Source organism: Nematolebias whitei, chromosome 3 (genome assembly GCF_014905685.2).
Source record: "Nematolebias whitei isolate Nwh7 chromosome 3, NemWhi1, whole genome shotgun sequence".
Lineage (NCBI taxonomy): Eukaryota > Metazoa > Chordata > Actinopteri > Cyprinodontiformes > Rivulidae > Nematolebias > Nematolebias whitei.
In genome coordinates this window covers 33,678,784-33,699,330 of record NC_056500.1, presented here as the reverse complement: position 1 = coordinate 33,699,330, position 20,547 = coordinate 33,678,784, and the positions used below count along the sequence as shown (strand labels likewise).

The following is a 20,547-nucleotide window of genomic DNA, read 5'->3' as shown; positions in this document are numbered from 1 at the left end:
ACCCTAACACATAAAACTGTCAATCAAAGTTTTAAAATGGTCGCCCCCTAGCAGTTCTCGTCAAAGTTTCACCAGGAACTTTCTAGTTTTAAAATATTGTTTCAAAGAGGCCACAATTTGTAATTGATTTTTATTATTTACCGGTACTTGTTCTCATTCAAGTCCTTTTTCCTGACCATTTCACATTTAGTTTAACTTTTGTTCATGTTGTAAGGGCACTTATGACCAGTTGTTAGGCTGAAAGTCTTCCTTTTGCATGTAAACAATTACTTTGGGCTGTCACCAGAAAACTGTTTGATCCACAATGAGAAGGTGCTGCTTATCCACCTTGTTCCTTGTTCCATGGTGCCTTGCGTGAATTATGGGAGCAACTTCCAACACGAACCAGAACTGCCTTTTTCTGTGCAAACAGTACGAGCTAATGCAGTTTCTCCAAGAGTTGTGGATTTAATTTAAACATGTGGGAACACCACCTGTCAGAGCTCAAACAGGACAATATAATCATATCGCTGCCTACTGCTGATGAGGGATCAGAGGACGACCTGAAGAAGTGGCTGCAGATTACATTTAGTTGCATCTTTAGCTATTTCATTAACTCTATTGCTTCTGACAGTGAAGCGATGAACAACCTGAAAAGCTCTGAGGCATTTTATTATCTACACAGTAATAAGGTTGGTCATATCCTGATGCATGCTCAATAATCCAGGTAGAAATATCTAAAAAAGACCCAGACCCAGACCAGTGGTCATTCCATATGTTGAGGGAGTATCAGAGAAACTGAGACGTTTATTTTCTAAACACAACGTCCCAGTGGCTTTTAAACCCCAAAATACATTACGGCAAGACTGGTTTATCCCAAAGATCCAGTCCCCCGGCACAAACAGAGCAATGTTGTGTATGCTGTTCAGTGTTAGGAAGGCTGTGATCAGTCTTACATCAGGGAAACTAAACAGCCACTGGCCAAAAGGATGGCCCAGCACAGAAGATCAACATCATCAGGCCAGGATTCTGCGGTCTACACTCATCTCCAGGCCAGTGGTCACTCTTTCGGGGATGAAGATGTGCACATCCTGGACAGAGAGGAACGATGGTTTGAGAGAGGAGTAAAGGAGGCCATCTTTGTGAAAAGAAATCGTCCATCATTAAACAGGGGTGGAGGCCTCCGGGTTCAACTGTCCCCCTCTTACAATGCTGTTATTGCTAGTATCACTCAGCCCTCTGTGAATAGTAAACAGACATCAGTGTGCTAATGATCCATTGTTAGGCTGATGGTCCTTCTTGAGCATGTGATCAGCTGGTTTTGGTTGTCAGCAGCAAACTGGTTGATCCACTCTGAGAAGGTGCTATTTAAGAGACTGAGCTGAACACAGCACCTCAGACTGAGGAAGTCTCTCGGATGAGAGACGAAACGTTTCTACACTTTTTTGTTGTTTTGCTTTGTTTTGTATTTTTTTGAATGTCCAGAGGACCAGATTTAAGTTTTTTAGAAGGTGGGTCATGTTTTGTTAAAAGGGGTGGAACACAACCTTATTTAACTTAAAGCAGACAAAGAGCCCATCCAAAGCCTTAAAGTCCTTCATCACAGAGCTTGGGTTAATTGCAGGAAAAAAAAATCATAATACTAATGACGAATAAATACTACAACACTGTGTCCTCTGTACACTTGAAATCATATCTGATATTTTTGTCACTGTTTTCAATCCTTCTGAGGATCCTGCGTCTCTTCTCACGTGGTTTATTGTAGTCCAGACACAAAGTAGGATGCAGGTTTTCCTCCGTCGGCTGTTTGTCAACAAAGTGAAATGAGCGCACATAGAGTTTTGGGTGGTCTCTTCAAATTCAGATTTTTTAGCCACATTCTTAATTCCTCATCTGTAGGTAGGCGATGCAAACTATACTACTTTTCACAGGAACACATTTTTGTGATAGCTGGACATGGGCACCAGTGACCCCTGTGACCTGAAAAGGAAGAATCAGGTAAAAGATACTGGATGGATGGATGGGTCCGTATTCAAAACACCGTTGTTGTAGCCACTGATTTAGTTTGTTCTGGTTGTTCTTGTAGCCACAAACAGCACAACAGGTACCTGAACTCTGCAAGGCTATTTTAGTAAACTTTCTTCTTCTTCTTCTTTCGGCTTCTCCCTTCTTCAGGCGTCGCCACAGCAAACTAAGTCGCACGAAGACTTGGCAGTTATTTTTACGCTGGATGCCCTTCCTGACGCAACCACAGACCACCGAGCTACCACAGCCCTCTGTGTGGAGCAGAGAGCTGCTGTCTAGGACACCCAGAGGAGCAGATGGTGGGGGTTAAGGCCTTGCTCAAGGGCCCAGAGTGGGACGAATGAGGGTGGGGGCAGATGTGGGTGCTTCACCTACCCCACCCACATTTTTGATGTTGTCGATACCAGGGCTTGAACTGGCGATCTTCCGATCACAGACCCACCTTCTCTAACCTCTGCGCCACCACTCCCCTATTTTAGTAAACTTTATGGTTGTTAAATAAATTTAAAAACAAAAACAGTATTTTATCTGCTAAACTGAATGCAAATTACTTTCAAATAAACCACAGTCCGTGCTCCCCTACCATGATTAACCAATGCTTACTACTATTTTCTGTCTGACAGGAAGTTGTACCCATAATCATTTAAACAGTAGAACCCCCCAGTAGTAAGGTGGATAAGACTGAGTTTGTTTACAACTCCTCAGACTGAAGAAGTCCTTTGGATAAAAGACAAAACCTTTCAACACCAAGAATCCATCCAGAGGACCTGACTTAATCTTGTTCGATTTGTTGAAGAGATTCTTACTGTATATAAAATAGCCATTTTGTATGGGTTAATGTTGATTAGCTTTGATGGCTTTCTTCAATTTGGTTGACAACAAAAATTAAAACAGTAGACTATAAATGTGCATCCAATCATTTGTTTCAGTTTCAATTAAATCTGCTATTATTGGCCTTGAAATATGTGTTGGAGATAATGCTACACCACAAGCTCAATCATTGAAAAATTGATTTGATTTACAGCCATTTGTGTGTTTACTATGGTCAGCTGGCTGTGGTGGCTATCTTGAACAGGGTTGACTCGAAAAGTGAATTACTGTAGTTGCAGATGTGCAGTGTGAATATTCTCACTCATCCAGGTCATATTTAATCCAGATTTTTTTTTAAACAAAAACTGAACTTCTGAAAGTTTCATTAAAGCTTTTTCTGTCATTCATGAGAAACAGGCAAAGGCACACACAACCATGTGCACACACACAAACATTTTCTGAACTTGTGTTTGTAATGAGCTTTTTATTCCAAAGCACATATAATGGAGTTAATTACATTTAGCATGAAAAAACAGCATAACTATCATTTATTTTTGTACAAAAATGAGACAATACAAAAATACTAATATTGACTTTCATACAATTGAGGTTGTACTTCTTTAAATGCATTTTAAAAATTAAAACTATAAAAATCTACAATAGTTCATTGAGATACAAAAAAAATCTGTCAATCTATGCTTTTTAAGCAGCATTTTGTAAAGAACACAGGTCTGTGATAATAGTGGATAACATCAAAACATGTTAAGAAACAGTATTTTACAGAGTTATGTTTTAGTGATTTATACATTATTTATATATTTATAGTAAAAAGGAAAGTGAAAACGGTTTTGTGAAATGATAGGACGGACTATACGGTCAAAAAGACGTGCAACAAGGTTGTGTGTTGTTGAATGAGAATATCTGAGAAGGCTGCGGAGAAAACAGATCTCTGTAATGTTTGGCTGTTAGTGATTATACAGGGCAGCCGGTAAACATACAAGGCTAAATGATGCTCCTTAGAAAATATAATAATAAAAAAAAATCCACAGTTTTTAAAACGTTCACCTGCTCTGCCACAGTGACATACAAGGACACACACAGTCAAACACACACACACTTGGCACAACTGATAGTGTGTGTGTGTTTGATTTAAAACATACAGGATCTGTTCGCAGGGCACAAAGCTGCTGCACATGCAAACATAAAATTGAACACACAAATTGTTTACACACATACAAGCACGCACGCACACGCACACATTGAGAGACAAACATCCGTTGCCAATGAGTAATTCGGTGGGTGAGAGCCCCTCTGTGCCAGCAGAAAGAGCCCAAATCATCCTGAAAAATGTGCCAGCTTAGCTGTAAGTCATTACCACAGAGACAGACCACACCTTTCATTCTGATTCCTGGCTGAGGAACAGAACGATGGCTCCAGTTTCTGTTAGGGGTGTGGCACAGCCACACCTATGGTACAGGTGCTGGGAGGCTGGGAGGTCTGCCTCCTCTGTTTTTTCTAAAGATGGCAACCCAACCCACCCCTACCCCACCCCCTAACCTCAAGAACTGCAACATCCCGGACTTAGGCTGCACTGAAAGTCTCCTTCCAAAAAGTTGACATACTGATCTGGAGTCAGTAAGGCTGCAGGGTTTGAATTGTGTCCTAAAGGCCAAACAGGATCTGATTTCTAAAATAGACCCAAGGTGAGGGCTTTTATTGCACTGTTCTCCTTCATGTCTCTATTTTGTGTTGTCAGAAATGTCAAGATTTATTTTCAGTCAAACATCCCAGGCAGCGAGTGGTGATAGGACAACAAAGTTAAAAACAGTGCTCTATAAGTTAGTTACATGGTTTTTTTTTTCATCTAGCTAATGTTTTATGCTAACTACTGCAGTGAAATCCTTCCCTCGGCTAAGGAAGTTGTCCTGCAGCAATCCAAGGCCACAGAGAGATAAGAGAAGCATTCGCTCCCCTCAGGCAGGGGTTTGTCTTAGTGATGTCCTATTAGATTTTCTACATGAGTGTTTCTCATTTTTGCACTTCCACTTCGGTCAAACCTCTACACCTCTAGCTCGGCCTGCCAAGTCATTAGTTTCTTCAGTAATTTGTCTTACGGCTCCCTAATTCGTTTGCTGCTTGTGCTCAAACAGATGGGCTCAAATGTTGATTAGTAGTTATTAGCAAATAATACGTCAGGATTGTAAAAGTGGACTCTGCTGTGCAAATCTCAAATCTGACACCCTAGTCTGCAAAAATGCCTCTCTGGGCACTGTAAGGAGGAGGATGCCATTTAAGAAGCAGCTACAGTCTCTTGTCGCTACATTCTACTGTCCGATGGGGTGGGGAAGGAGGTGAGCCATGCTATGATAGATTGCTCAGTCACAGGAAGGAGGTGTGGCCTCCCTTACGCCATGTTGTGGTGATTGTTCCTCTCGATGATGTCGGATGAAGGGAGCAGCTCCTTTTTGATCGGAGAAGGCGGAGGCGTGGCCAGCTTCACCCTGGGCTTGAACAGGTCGGACACAAAGAACACCTGGTGCACAAAAAAATAGAAGACCACACAAAAAAAGCGTTTATAGCAAAACAATTGATCACTACTTGCAGTTTTCAAATTACTGTAAATCAGCTCCAACCTGTAAAGTTTAATAATTTTAGTTTAATTTTAAGTAAAAGATGTTTTAATTTATATAAAGCAAGCAAGACGTTTATCAAGCTATTTAAAGTGACTGATTTGGAAGATTATTGCTATGATCATAATTTGTGTCAGTTTTAGAAAATTAAAGTGTATTCTTTGAGTAGTACTACGTGATATGCAATAAGAAAGGTAGATGGTTTTGATATATTTGAAGTCTAATTAAAATGGCATATTTAAGGAATTATTGTGGTCGTCACAGCCATCTTTTGTATTTAATTTTTTTTTCACATTAGCACCTGCCAAGTGGCATTCCCCCAACCAAAGTGGACACTATGGTCGCGGATGAGCTCAGCTTGAATATTTGAAATATTTTTGATTAATTAACAATGACTTACAAGTATTTTTGCTAAAAATGCCCATCTCAAATATAAAACTTAGATTATATTACTGGGAAAATAATGCTTCACAAGCTTGGGTTGAAAGCGTTTTGTAAAAGGTGTTGACAAAATGTGTCCCAAAGGAAATGCTTGACACTTCTGACAAATTAGATGGGTTTCAACAATCCCTGAAGGTCTAAATTGTAATGTTTTGTTAAAAGTGATGATACATCTTGATGCCATGAAGAGAAACACCCTTCTTTTTCCAATTTTGAGTGAACCCAAACTAGCAACAATGAGTAATCTGGCTGAGGGAAGTGAGCAAAGTACAGCTCACCCTAATATATCAGATTGTGGCAACCATAGCCAATGTTCTTCTGAAACAAGGATGACCTTTTCTTAAGAGAATGAGGTCAGTCTACTGGGCACACACTTCTGATGATCTAAGAAATAGAAAGGGGAAAAAAAATCTATTTTTGAAATCACAATGCCAAAACGTCAAACAGGAAAATGGGCAGGAATGAACAAGAAGAAGAACCATGAAAACTACTCTCTGTTTTATTATTGAATTCCTATATCTTAATGGGACCTGGGGTGCTTTGTGAGAAACAATGCCTTCAGCTAGAGATTAACACACACAAACATATTCAAATGCACACACAGACTTTTAATTGACAGATGCAGGAACTTTTCCTTCCGTAGTCAAGAGTGAGCTTACGAATTTGTGCCAGGGAGGTGTGGGAGTAAAAGCTGCCATTCAACATGAAATGCTGTGAAGACAGCCAGCTCCTATAGGAAATCAAGACTCCATAGGATGCATTACTGCCACTTTTGCACTGCTCCTATTTAGCCCCAACTCTGCTCAGCCCTGCTCAGATCAGTCTGATTTGCACTGCATTTCAGGATGGTTTCTGGAGGCACGTCCAGAATCCAAAATCCTACTAATGAACTTTTAATGAACTTTAGTTCACCATTAAGAGTGAGAGTTCTGCGATGAGTTAAACTCAAAGCAGTCTGCTCCTCAGATAAATAATGTTAAATTATTGTTTTTAAATATGAATGTTTCTGCTATCTTATTTTCTGTTCAGTGCCCTGAGACGACTTCTGTTGTGACTTGGCACTATATAAATAAACTGAATTAAATCTGATGAACCAGGTCCTACAAAAACATTTATATTTAAAATTCCATATTTTTCTTCATCATTCGATGTATTTGCACTCATTTTTGATATGTGGGTTTGTTTCTTGTATACAGATTTTATTTTAGTGATTTAAGTGATGATTAGTGATCATTGTTATTTCTCACCTTACTGAATTTGTCTATAAAATAAGAAAGAAAACGTTGGCAATCCTCATTTGAAGAGATAGGAACAATCAAACAGTGATCAAACAGTGATTCAAAGTTTAATTCTTGTTTTGTGATTTGTACATCTGTGAGTTAGAATAAAGTTAAACCAAAAGCCCTCTTTAAACATATTTGAGGGAAATATTCCTGAGATCCAATAATTTTGTCTTTTTATGATTTTTCAGCTGAGTTAACTTTAATTAACAGATCATTTAATAAAGTCAAATTGAAAACAGGATTTAATTTCAGTGCAAATGGGGTATACATGGTACTCCCATGTTAGAAACGCCTCCTAAAAAACAAGCTAGCATTTCATTTGCTGCAAATGTTATTTATTTATTTACTTAACTTTTTTTAACAAGACAAATCCCATTTAGATCATAGAGCTCTTTAGCAAGGCCTGAAGGCAGTCTAACATGAAGGTTTTTGGACTGTGGGAGGTAACCAGAGTACCCTGAGAAAACCCATACAAACGCGAGGAGAACATGCAAACTCCATACAGAAAGACCCCAGGTCCAACCAGGGATCGAACCCAGGTCCTTATTGCTGCAAAGAAACAGTGCTAACCAATCCACCATCATGCTGCCCAATACGTCACCATAAATTAATTTTTATATTCATTATTTTAATTTTTTTGGGTAGAGCTGTTGCCTCTCAGCAAGAAGGTCGCTGGTTCAAATCCTGGCCCGGGACCTTTATGGGTGGAATTTGTAAGTTCTCTCCGTGCATGGGTGAGTTTTCTCTGGGTATTCTGGTTTCCTCCCAAAGACCAAAAACATGCATGTTAGGCTGACTTGTAACTCTAAATTGTCCCTAGGTGTGAGTGAGAGAGTGAATAGTTGTTTGTCTTGTTTGTGTCCCTGTGATGGACTGGAGACCTGCCCAGGGTGTCCCCTGCCTCTTGGACAGTGACGGCTGGACATGGGCACCAGTGACCAGACCACTGCAACCCAAAAAGGAAAAAACAGATAAAGATAGTGGATGGATGGCTAGATAGAGAACAAGCATCTGACTTTGAAAAGTAACCTCAACACACAGACCATTCTCTTCTATGAGAGTTTGACATTTAATGGCCACACAGTGACCGTTAGAAAAAGATATGTAGGCACAACTCCTGTCATGCTCCTAAATAGGCTCTTTGTTTATACACCAATTTGTTTGCATGACGTGTCTTATGCAGCATATTACGATAAGATAAGGAGAATGGAAAGGATATGAAGTCATATCTCTGAGTCATGCCAGCCTTTATGCTTGTTTCACACCAATATCTAATTGCAGAAGACCTTGTTGCAGAGTCACTCAAACACCAGCCTATCGCTCTTGAACTGCCATGGCAAAGGGGGCTATCGTGACCAAACCACTTCCTGCCTGTGACATACACACAAACAAAGCCTGCAGTTCCATTGTGTCGGGTAAGGCAACTTGACGTATTCTTGTCTTGCACCTTTACTAAACCATTAAATGCATGAATAGGTGTCACAAAGGAAGTGAATGCATTGACTTTGGGGATTTCACGTTCATATAAAACCCACCTATACACCAGGAGCCTCAGGTACAAAGGGTGCTTACACACATAAATGTAGCATACGCCCGTTTTCATGCAAAACTTCAGATGTATCAAGAATGAAATGACTGTGAAAATGACTGCAGCCGCACGCCAACTTCATGGCTGATGTAACACATGTTTCTATGGTTATTGGTCCATTATCTACAATTAGAGGTGATACTGTTAATGATGTGAAATCTATTATTGGACACACCAAACACACATGATGAACAATTAATACATCCACATGTACGCAATTAGATGATAGATATAAGAGCATATGGTGAAGTGGTGCAGAAAATATCTTTAACAACAATGGGTTTAGCCTTAGGAAATAGCTAATGGTGTAATATGCAGAGACTGTGTAGAGACAGAGAGCATTGATGATGACTGGCTCATCAGCTGTTTTAGGCTTCCAAGGGCAATTCTTTTGGAACAGTGCTTGGAGCTGCAGCTGGTCTTGGAGCGTGATACAGCGAGGAGCCATGCGCTGTCCGTATACATACAACTGCTGACCACAATGGTGTTCTTAGTAACAGGGGCATTTCAGAGGGAGCTGGAAGACCAAGCAGGACTGTGCCAGTCAACCCTGATCCGAGCCATGTCAGCTGTGTGGGATGGAGTTATCCGTTTGTCAACCAGGTACATCAAATTCCTATTCATTGCAGTTGAACAGGCCAACTTTAAAGTGTAATTTGCAGCGACAACTGGTTTTCCAAAAGTAATCAGAGCTAGCGGCTGCACACAAATTGCTAGAAAGGCACCATCGCAGGAACAATAAGTTTATGTTAACGGGAAGCATTTTCATTCAATAAATGTGTTATATATGTGATGCGCAAAAGCAACTAACCAACATTGTGGCGAGGTGGCCTGGTTTAACGCACAATTCATTCATTCTAATGAACAGCATGGTTGGGAACAGACTACAAGCTGGCACGGTGTGGTGCAGGATGAGTGGCTTCTTGATGACTGAATGAATTTACCATAATCATCCTAATATTAATACCCCATGGAGACCGTACACCCCCACAAATCATACTGTCTTCACTATATCATTACTAGTCAATTTTCCAAGTAAGTGACTTCCTATGTTTTGCTGGTTACAGTTTCAGAGTGTTCTACCAAGCCACTGATTGTCTAGTAGTTATGTCAATAGCATTATTAACAACTAGGAACCATTCAGTGAGTGCCTTCACACCAGTGCACGTCAGAGGATTTAGGTGTAAATTTATTTCCAAAATTGGCAACAAACTAGCCCATTTATTTAAAAACGTGTGCCACATGCCTTATAGTAAATCAACAGAAATTTAAAAAATAACCACGTGTTAAAATTAATATATGCTTCATAATTTATTTACTTTTTATTTTTACTTTCGGAAAAAATAAAGTTGGACTCTGAATTTAACGGGAAGTGCCAGGTAAGACAGACAGGGAACTTCCTGTTGTAGTTCCTCCAATTGTTTGGGTCTCAGTCTGGAAACTATGACTCAAAACACCCATTTTTTCTATGTTTTCCTAAAAAAATCCCTCATGTATCAAACTCAGGTGACATAAATCAGAAATAACAAGAAAAGACGGTAGGGATTTAAAGCGGCAGTATATTTGTAAGAGACTAGCTAAAAACCCTGGTGTACTGTGTCACTGCATACAAATGCAGTAACTGGGGGAGACGAGAGATATTAGTCAGCAGACAACATAAAGTTAGAGTTTGAAATGGGATGAGGCTAGGTCCAGATTTTTTGTTAAAAATTTGAATTTTTGTATGTCAAACCAGTGACGTGCAGTCAGGGGAGGCAGGGGAGACCGTGCAACACCTGTCATCATGACAAGTAAAATACTAACAATGATAAAAGAAATATATTGGACAACTTGACTGTTCTATAAAACTGTTTTCTGAATTATTTCAACACATCAATGGCCAAAATCACAGAATTTATGCATTGCCTGTTCAAACAATGCTGGGTATGGCAGTGTAGTGCTGTGGCTCACCTCTGGTGGCGCTGTGCTATATACATTAAATAAAGTAGGTGGTTGGCGAATGCCCATTGCTGTCGCTCTTTAAATCGCCAATATACGTTTGATTACACATGTGTTGCACATGCTGATGTTCTACAGACTGTCTAATATAATGAATGAATGTGTGATATATTTCTTCTTTCTAATCGGCCATAAATGCACGCTGCAAACACACAGGGTGAGGCAGAAAGTACTGTGCCTCACCTATAGGGGGCAGTTCTGCCCCATAGGGACAATGAAGCAGGTGCAGTCGCTGTGCGTTCTTCTATTACACAGAGGGGCGGGGGTGTTGCAAAATGGTACTCATTTAAATTTGTTTAGACAAAACGGAAGAGCATATCTCAAAACTAAAGGATTTTTCTAAACTAGACTTTCAGTTGAAGCAGAAGGTATTAGAGAGGAAGAACAAAAAGGCTAAATTGAAATATAAGCTTATATTTTGGGTTCATATATGTGAGCATCCGATTCCAGGACAGTCAGTGCCTCACCTGTCATGACAAACCTCACCGCACATCACTGTGCCAAACGTGTGTACTGTCAATGAGAACAACTCTTTTTACAAATGTGTACAAGTTCTGACTAGACCATTAAATCATTTTGATCAGATTGCCATCTAAAATTCACTTCTAGCAAGGTACAAAACTCCTACAACATCCAAAACTTTAGAACAATAATACTTTGGATTGCATATATGAACACCCTGAAGTGTGAGCTTGATCTTTTCTTCTTTGGTTAAAAACAAATTGATAAAACGCGTGCAGCTGGCACCTGAAGATTTAAAGATGTCCACACCTTAGTACTTTGGGCTGGCACTTCTAAGCTGTGCAGGTTTTACAGCTCCTCTGTTATGCCTCCACTCACCTCCTGTCAGGTCTTTTCTGCTCTGCCGCTCACCAAGAGGCCAAAGCAGCCAAGCTAAAGTACTCACAGATGTGTGTTTCTACAAAGACTGGGTAAATCAGATGGGACGTCAAGGATTGTAAAAACTAACCTCATTGCTTTGATCGGCAGGGGTTTGACAGTGTGTGTGTGTGTGTGTGGGGGGGGGGGGGGGGGGGGGGTGAGTGTATGTGGATATGAATAATGTGTGCATTAAACTGTCTCTCTGCATGCAGGAAAGTTGTGGAATAGCTCAGTTGGGTTCAACCCACACTCATCCAGAGCCAAGATGTAGACAAGGCTTCTCTCTCCTGTCACTTCCCACCCATCCCTCTTCCTGCCAGATCTGCCTCTTCGGAGGTCAGGCTCACACACTCCTTGTTTTTCTGAAAACACAATTTTCTTACTTGTCAAGGCTGATGTTGTCCAGGAGTTACACCCAGCTGGAGAAGTCCTGATTTTTTTGGGAGTTGGAGACTTTTGTTGTGCTCAGATTTCTGCTCACAAATCCTTTCACAATCAAGCCGTTCGAGGACGCCATCATGCTGTGAGTGATTCTGTGTGGGGGGAGCCAAGTGCTCTGCCCAGGCGCCACAACTAAAGCCTTGCATAATTTTATGAATCTAAGTCTTTCCACATTCATGATTTAGGTCCAGTGTAAAGATAAGTGGTACTTGGGTTTTCTAAAAGAGTAAAGCTACCAAATAAAAAAGGTACTTTTACTTTTTTACTCCCCCTCTTATTCTCTTGACCCGTATTCAATTTTTCTTGGCTCCATGTAAGCTTAGCATAATGACGAGGGTTACGAATACTATCTGGAAACCACTGCATTGAAAAGTAGTGAGGAAAGTTGCAGAATGTGCTCTTACATCAGACACATAGAAACACACACTTGTGAGCGAGGGCCTGGCTCCCAGCAATGTGTTACTCATTATAATACTATCTTCACTCCACTGCCTAATGTATTTCTCATTTTCATTTAAACACAACAGGGAACAGTTAGAGATAAGGTTACCTAATCCTGAATATGTTCTAAATAGGCTTTGATTCATTTGTGTGTCACATGCAGACTCACTATGCAGTAGGCCACCAGGGCTCCCTGCACGAAACCTGCCAGGACGTCGGTCGGGTGATGCTTGTGGTCGGAGACCCGGGACAAGCCGGTGTAGAAGGCCATCATCAACAAGGTGAACTGGAGCAGCGGGCGGAGGAGACGAGCGCCATGCCAAGTAAACCTGGACTGGATGTAAAACTGTACACAAAAATGGGAAAAACAGTATTCAGTATGCTCAGTTGTATAAATGTTCATAAAACTCAAAACCAATGAAAACTACATTTTATACAGGTAAACTCCCAGACCCATTTCACATTTACACATAGTTAAACTGAAGGTGGTGTTATAGCCATTTAACAGTAGCATTTGTGTAAATGCTATGAAGCTGTACCGTACTTTCTGCTGTACACGTCGCACCGCCCTATAAGTCGCATCAGTTCAAATATGTCTGATAAAGTGGAAAAATCCATAAATATGTCGCTTCGCTGTATACGTCGCATCTATTATGCGTCACCACTGACGCGTCGCATTTGTTACATGTCACCACTGACGACTCGGAAATGTGGGCCGGTGTTGAGTCAAAAATCGATGGGCTGCCAAATGGCGGCTGCGGGAGCGTGCACGGGAGGACTTCAACAAGAATTTAACAAGATTACCACTTAAAAACAATTATTTGTTTGTTTGAAATTACAGTAAAGGTGTGTCTCAGTCTAACTTTTGCTTAATAAATGCATTTTGACAATCAAATCAGCTGCATTTTCAAAAGCCGATACGCGGAAACATGAACGCGCAGAGGGCAACTCGGTGTCCATTTCTTCGAAATTTAACAAGATAACCACCTAAAAACAATTATTTGTTAGCTTGACATTATAGTAAAAGTGTGTCTCAGTTGAACTTTTACTTAATAAATGCACTATGGCGGTCAAATCAACTGCATTTCGCCGGGGCGGCGCAGCGAAATGAAGCTGATTTGGTTGCTTCAGGCAGCCGACAGTGGCAGCCTATGGCAAGCCGATTGTGTCATTAATAGCCACTTTTACCTATTACATGATACAACGACATGCCTTACTATTCGAGTGCCATCTCATGACTGAAAATGGTAGCGTTTAATTTTTTCAGTCAGAACGAATGAAAACGGTCATATCTCAGCCAAAAACTGGTTTATAAATATGTGAAAAAAATCCATAAATACGTTGCTTCGGCCTATAAGTCACAGGGCATGCAAATTATGCAAAAAAATTGCGACTTATACAGTAAAAAATACGGTAATATCTTTCCTGGACAAACAGAGTTTACTCCCGACAAGACTAATGAGCTAGTTTGAATGCAGCCAAGTTCAAAGGGGATTACTGTCATTTTTAAACAGGTCTAATCTCAACAGGTCCATGGCAGTTCATGATAAAACTATTCTAAAAACCAATAACTTTCAGTCAGGTCCTCTGGACAGTTCCTTTTTTTTTGTGTTGAAAAAAGAGAAACCGAAAAAAGAAAAAAAGAAACTGTCCAGATGACCTGACTGAAAATTGCTGGATTGTATACCTGGATTATTGAGCATGGACTTTGTTGACTATTCTACAAACCTTTATAGTGTAGTCAGTTTCACATGACATGGTTATTTACATATCAGTTACACTGTGGTTTGATCCAAGCTCAAATAGGAGCAACAGCAGTTGGCAGTAGCACTTCCAGTGCAGCTGGGGGTCAAATCCAGCTGGAATATTACACAGTTTTCTGCAGAAATTACACAGTAATGCAAAACTGATAGATATGCAGCCGTTTAAATAATAATGTGAAGAAATGTTTGATTGATATTAGCTCCTCAATATCAGTAGTAGTCTACGCAAAAAATGTTGTTTAAACTTTTACATGACTAGCAACACTTTTGGGGATAAATTTAATCAAATTCCTGGATGGATTTGACCCCATCTTGCCTCAGAAGTGTTACATCTTGCTGTTGTTGCTGCTATTTGTGCATCCAAATATTCATGAAATTATGTGTAAACAAAAAAACATGTATGGGACTTACCTCCTGCAAATAGCAAATTCTGCATAAACCATGATTACATGTTTGAGTAATCCACATTGACCTTGGCTGCAGTTGGACTAGCTTGTTAGTCCATCTATTCAATATACTGTATTTCCTCAAACTGACGTTGTAAAAAGAGTTTTTTACAACAGGCAAGATAGTACTTCATAACTGTTACACAGAATCTCAATTACAAATAGTTGGACTATCCCTTTTAGGAGCAAAAGCCTGCACCTGCTGTGTTTGTGTGTGTATTATTACTGTCTGAGAGAGGTCTAGACTAAATCAAAGCAGGAAAACGTGTCAGACTGACGGAGTGCCACATCATCCTCTACACATGATGAGACTCGACAGACTGGGTCCAGGACATGACTGATTAATGCTTCCACATCACAGTTACCAAAAAAAGCTAAGTAATAGGGAAGCACACATATGTACATACACAAATCTTTAAGCATGTTGACACTTTTTTGGACTAATCTTTCCACCCTTATCAGAGTAAACAGGAGAAAAAGGGGATGCAACCACCCCATTGCTGCCAAAGTCTTCTTTTGGGTCATAATAAAGATTTAGCATGCACAGAGGTGAGTTCAGTCCCGTTTCCTTGGTCTTCCTGTGTTTTTGCACCACTCATGCCCCTGACTTCCTGTCTCACACCCAGAAACACAAGGTCTGCAGAGTTCAACCTCTGCCCTAACCTCCATATTTATATGTCATATAATCTACCAAGCTAACTACATCTCCAAACAGCCACAGCACCACCCAACAATCTGAAGCTATGAGTTATTCGAGATGTGGAAGTAAATCTTTCACATATTTCCTCCATGGCATTAAATCATTGTTCTTCTCCTTACAGGAGTAGAGGAAGTGATCCCTCCCATCCCATTTTGTCTTGGTCTCTCTGGTAGGAATGTTTGGACTTCTGCCTTCCTTTACTGTGGCACTCTCAGATAGTGGGCAAGAACTGTACTTTTGTTAGTCCTTCAAACCCTTTGAACTCTCACATTTTGAAGAAAACTCTTCAATAATGACAAGCTAAATAAAATGGACTTGATCTTAGTCAAAACAAAGAGTTACCATGATCTGCTAGACTAGACTACGATATAACCTTATCTGAACTGAGAAAACCTAGATAACCCAGTCGAACGCTGATTCAGCAAAAGCTGCACGCCAAGCTATGGTGCTAAAATCCTGATAAGCGCCTGTGAGTATAACAGACCGTCTGACCAAAACCTCAAGTGTCCTTTTTAAACCCATCTCAGGCTTCTCTAGCCCCAGTCTTCCTCTCTAAATTTGTCTGTAACAATTAGATCTGAGAAACGAAACAATAGAACACTACAAAATAAGAGTCCAACATATTCCCATGGCACGAGAGCGACAAAAAGTCTGGTGGTTTCTAAAAGGAATCCATGTTCTCAGTTTGTCTATCCTGCTATGACCAAAAAATAAATGGCAGAAAACACAAACAAAACAACAAAAGGAGAATGAATGAGAAAGTAGAGTCATTAAAGATGCTATTCATTTCCATTTTTTTTTTGTGTTCACATCATGGCTGCGAGAAAAACAGTATGGCTGTGGTTAAGACTTATATTTCAAGTATAAACCACATCTTCTGCTATAGAAACTAACGTTACATGCGCATAAAAGATAACACGCGACGGTTGAATGTGCACACACGTCTGATCTCTGTGGTTGCGATATTTCTGCACACTGTACTGAGTGGTCCGTGCATGTTATCTGTGAGCCATTTCGAAACGTTACCATGCTACCAGGGCACAGCTCAGACCACATCAGTAGAGTCTGGATGTGCGCAACAGGAAATAAGGTGCTTCAGAATTGCAGTGTGCCAATTAGCAGATGACTGGGGAGGAAAGAGCGACTGCTTCAGTGTGTTGGTTTCATGCTGCTCAGCAAAAAGAGCAGATTCAAGGGAAATCTGTCTTCTGTACTTGTGACAACAGTTGTGTTTTTTTAATTGGGGACAAAACAAGTTTCTTGATAATGTGTTTCTTACTGAGCTGAATGCAACATCTGTGGTTTATATAAAATGGACTTCCCCCGGTCATATTAAATGATTTGTAACAAAGTCAAAACCAGTTAGCTTAGCTATAAGTTTCGAGGTGAGGAAGAAAATCCTGGACTTTGAGGAAACATTTTGAAGTTTAATGTTAGCCTGTTTCTTGGATGGGAGCAAGAACATCTATAAGTTTTCACTTGTTACCTGAGAAATACTCAGTGAGTTATTGCCAATAAAATGGCAAAATATCACTATTATACTTTAGCTTTGGAGCAATTTGTAACACATTTTGCTGACTCCCAGACTGTGAAGAGGACCTCACTGCCAACAGAATCACACTGCTAATAGTATCATGCTTCTAAAAGAACCACACTGCTAACAGGACCATGTTGCTAAGAAAATTTCACTGCCAACAGAACCACTCTGCTAATAGGACCATGCTGCTGCAGATGTATTTCTTTTTCACTTTTGGCACCTTGCTTTTGTATTTTTATTGCATGCCTTGGGATTTCTTGTTTTGTTGTTGTTGTTGGTTTTTTTTGGCGAGTTGAGACGGTTCGTTCTGACTGAGCATTTCATTGCATTGACCTTGTGTTGATTCTGCATATGACAAATAAACCTAACCTAACCTGACTGATGATCTTTGGAGACACTAGTAGTTAGCAAAGCTGAGTGTTTACATTTTCTTTCATAGAGAAAATGTAGTACTGTAATAATTAAATGTAAAATACTTGTATAGTTTTTTTTTATTAATATTTAAGCTGATTGAGACTGACCTTGCATTACATAACAAACACAAGATTATATTATAAAAAAAAAGACTTAAAAAGTTGGAGTGAAAACATAATATGTATCTGGTTTTCAGCTGGCACAAGCAAAAACTGCAGCCTGTTCCTGTTTCCACAAGGAATGTCTTTCCTATTGGCTTTGCTTCTGGCTGGTTTTGTACTGAAACATCCTCTAGAACTGCTCTGCCTCTTCAGCTGCTCTCCATTCTCTTGTTTGAACAAACTTTTTCTGGCCGCAGTCCTGAGTTGGCCACAGCCGGAGCATTAGTCTCTGAACTGAGTGTCATGCTGTGGCCTAGAAGCAGCACATCTCTGTTTCCTCTGCTGTTTTCTCCTGTCATTTGATTTAGCTTGTTTCCTTGCGCTGACCAGAGTGTGGTTATAGGTTCACCAAAAGGCTGGGAAATGCCCACAAAAAACTCTAAGCATGGCCCTACGTCACAATACACCAGAACCTCAGCTGTCTTTCTGTTGTGAGAACCAAGACCACGCTGTAACCAAGACAGCCAAACACAAAACAGTGTTACTGCACATCAGCTGCAACTTCAGTGTTGTGTGAAAATAGTCACACGCCTAATTTTTCCATTCTTTTCTTTATAGAATGCAAAGTAACTTCAAAACTTGTATAATCATGGGAAGAGGAGGAGATGATGGGAGGTCAGTGTGTAAGGTGGCACTTGTTTGTGTGTGCAAATAAACTGAAGCATGACCTGTCTCTGGGGAGCTAAGCCCCTCCAAACACCTGCAACAGGAGAAGTGAAATGGAGAGAACAGGAAGTGAACATGACAGCTGCTCTGAAGTAAACAGATGTAGTGAACCCACTCATCTCTCAAAGGCTTAAAAATGAGTCTAAAACTGAGTAAGGAGATAGTTCAAAAACAATGCTCTTCCTTGAACCAGTGAATGATCTAATGACAGCCCAGCCTTCTTTCCATGAATGCTGTTACAAACAGAAGGCCATTGTCTCTGTGATTGTCTGCATGTGTCAGTCTGTGTGACTGGAAGTGTGGGGAAGAAAGTAATGATTACTCACAGCCAGGTAGAGCATAGTATACAGGGAAAAGGAGGCGTGTCCTGAGAAGAAGGATTTCCTGTGGAAATAAATTATGTTTGATCCACTGTTTTGAATTTAAATTTTTAACCCATAGAAAATGGCTTATTTGTATGTTGATTTCACGAACCTGGCTTCCTGAACATCACTGTCCTCACCAGTGCAGGTGTAGTTGGTGATGTAACCCAGAGAACAGTTGATGGTGGAGAAATTCGGCCTGCACACATCTAAGAAGTGGGGTCTCATGCGACCCACTGACACCTTGGCGATGTCTGTAAATGACTGGCTCACGGCACAGCCGAAGAGGAACACCCCTATCTGTAGAATGACACAGACAGATTAGACAAAAAAAGTAACGCACATGCTGATCATTTGCTCAACCTACTCCCTTTTAGAGTTTCTACAGCTGTCAGGATTTAGATTTCCATGCAGTGCAACTAATGGTAACAGATTCACAAAACTAAATTAGTTTTGTATCTGTGATCTATAATGGTGGTAGCCAAAATGTTGATACTGTGGAGAAGTCTATGCTGCTAAATTCTTTAAGTAGAACATAACTCTTTGCTGAATGTTGAATGTTCTTAGATGCCTCTTTTGTATAAGAGTATGTGAAAGGAGGTTAAATATACACGTAATTGCTTTGAATTATTCTAACTTTAAATAAAGGTAAAAACTGAGACCAAAAGGTCAGGATCCTCATCAAGATGGCAATCAAGCTAAAAAATATGAATTACCGTAAAATATCAAAGATGAGTTCTAAGTCCCTTTTTGTTTGCTCTGATGGACCGACTAACAGATGAGGTCAGGCAGGGATCCCCATGGACTATGATGTTTGCGTTGTTGTGGTGAGAACAGGGAACAGGTGGAAGAAAACTTGTAAGGAGATGGAGGTATGCACTTGAAAGAAGAGGAATGAAAGTCAGTCCTAGTAAGAGTACATGTGTGTGAATTAGAGGGAGGCTGGAGGAACAGTGAGGCTAAGGAGCAGAGGTCACAAAGGTGCAGGACTTCAAGTACTTGGGGTCCACTGTCCAGAAACATGCTAGTGTAGTAAAGAGGTGAAGAGAGTCCAGGCAGGATCAAGTACTGAGTAAATGCAAAAATGTTTCAGAAGTTATTTGTAACAAAAGGGTGGCAGCAGAGGTTAAAGAAAAGGTTTACAAGTGAGTAGTGTGACCAGCTATGTTGTATAATCTGGAGACAGTTGAACTGGTGAAAAAGACAGGAGACAAAACTTGAGGTGGCAGAGCTGAAGATGTTGAGGTTCTCCTTAGGAGTGACAAGGATGGATAAGATTAGGAATGAGATCATCAGAGGTACAACACAGGTTGAACAACTGGGAGATAAAGTTAGAGAGGCCAGACTGAGATGGTTTGGACATGTCCAGAGGAGGGACAGTGGGTATGTTGGTAGAAGGATGTTGGGAATGCATCTGCCAGGAAAAACACAAAGAGAAGATATATGGATGCAGTTAGAGAGGACATGGAAGTAGATGGAGTGAGGACAGAGGATGCACAGGACAGAAAGAGGTGGAGGAGGATGACTTGCTGTGACAGCACTTGAAAAGGGAACAGTCTAAATAAGAAGGAGAACATTTGCAAAGAATGATGAAGTGTTTGTGTTAGAAAAACACAATTTTGTTTATATTTGGAAATTAAGGCAGATGTTTCTGGCTAATCCTTAAAAAACATTATTAGGACTTAATATAAGTCACACTTTTCAATCAAGACCCCTAAAGTGTATGGTGGTGCATTTTTCTGCAGAGACACAACTTCTTCCTTTTTGTCTTTCAGCTGCTCCTTCTACAGCGACTCCTGCAGAGATACAACTTTGATTGCATTTTCCATTTTTTGTCTTTTCTGCATGTTTAGGAAATGTCTCAGGATCGTTGTAAAAATATTGTGTACACACCAGCAGTGTGCAAGTTGTAGACAAAAAGTATTTGTTTATATAGTTGTTTCTTTCCAACCTCTTTTTATGTCTTTGTACGGTATATAT

At 40.3% G+C, this 20,547-nt stretch overlaps 1 protein-coding gene across 1 annotated transcript in view; it reads right to left on the bottom strand.

The window, feature by feature from the left end:
- Positions 1-4,393: 4,393 nt before the first annotated feature.
- plpp3 (phospholipid phosphatase 3) overlaps positions 4,394-20,547 on the bottom strand; it is a 31,796-nt gene continuing 15,642 nt past the window's right edge. The window contains exons 2-5 of the mRNA XM_037674303.1: positions 18,680-18,867; positions 18,532-18,589; positions 12,688-12,864; positions 4,394-5,347 (exon numbers count right to left, since the gene is read on the bottom strand). Of these exons, the coding sequence (XP_037530231.1) occupies positions 5,219-5,347; positions 12,688-12,864; positions 18,532-18,589; positions 18,680-18,867 (552 nt within the window). The 3' untranslated portion in view covers positions 4,394-5,218. The remainder of the gene's footprint in view (positions 5,348-12,687; positions 12,865-18,531; positions 18,590-18,679; positions 18,868-20,547) is intronic.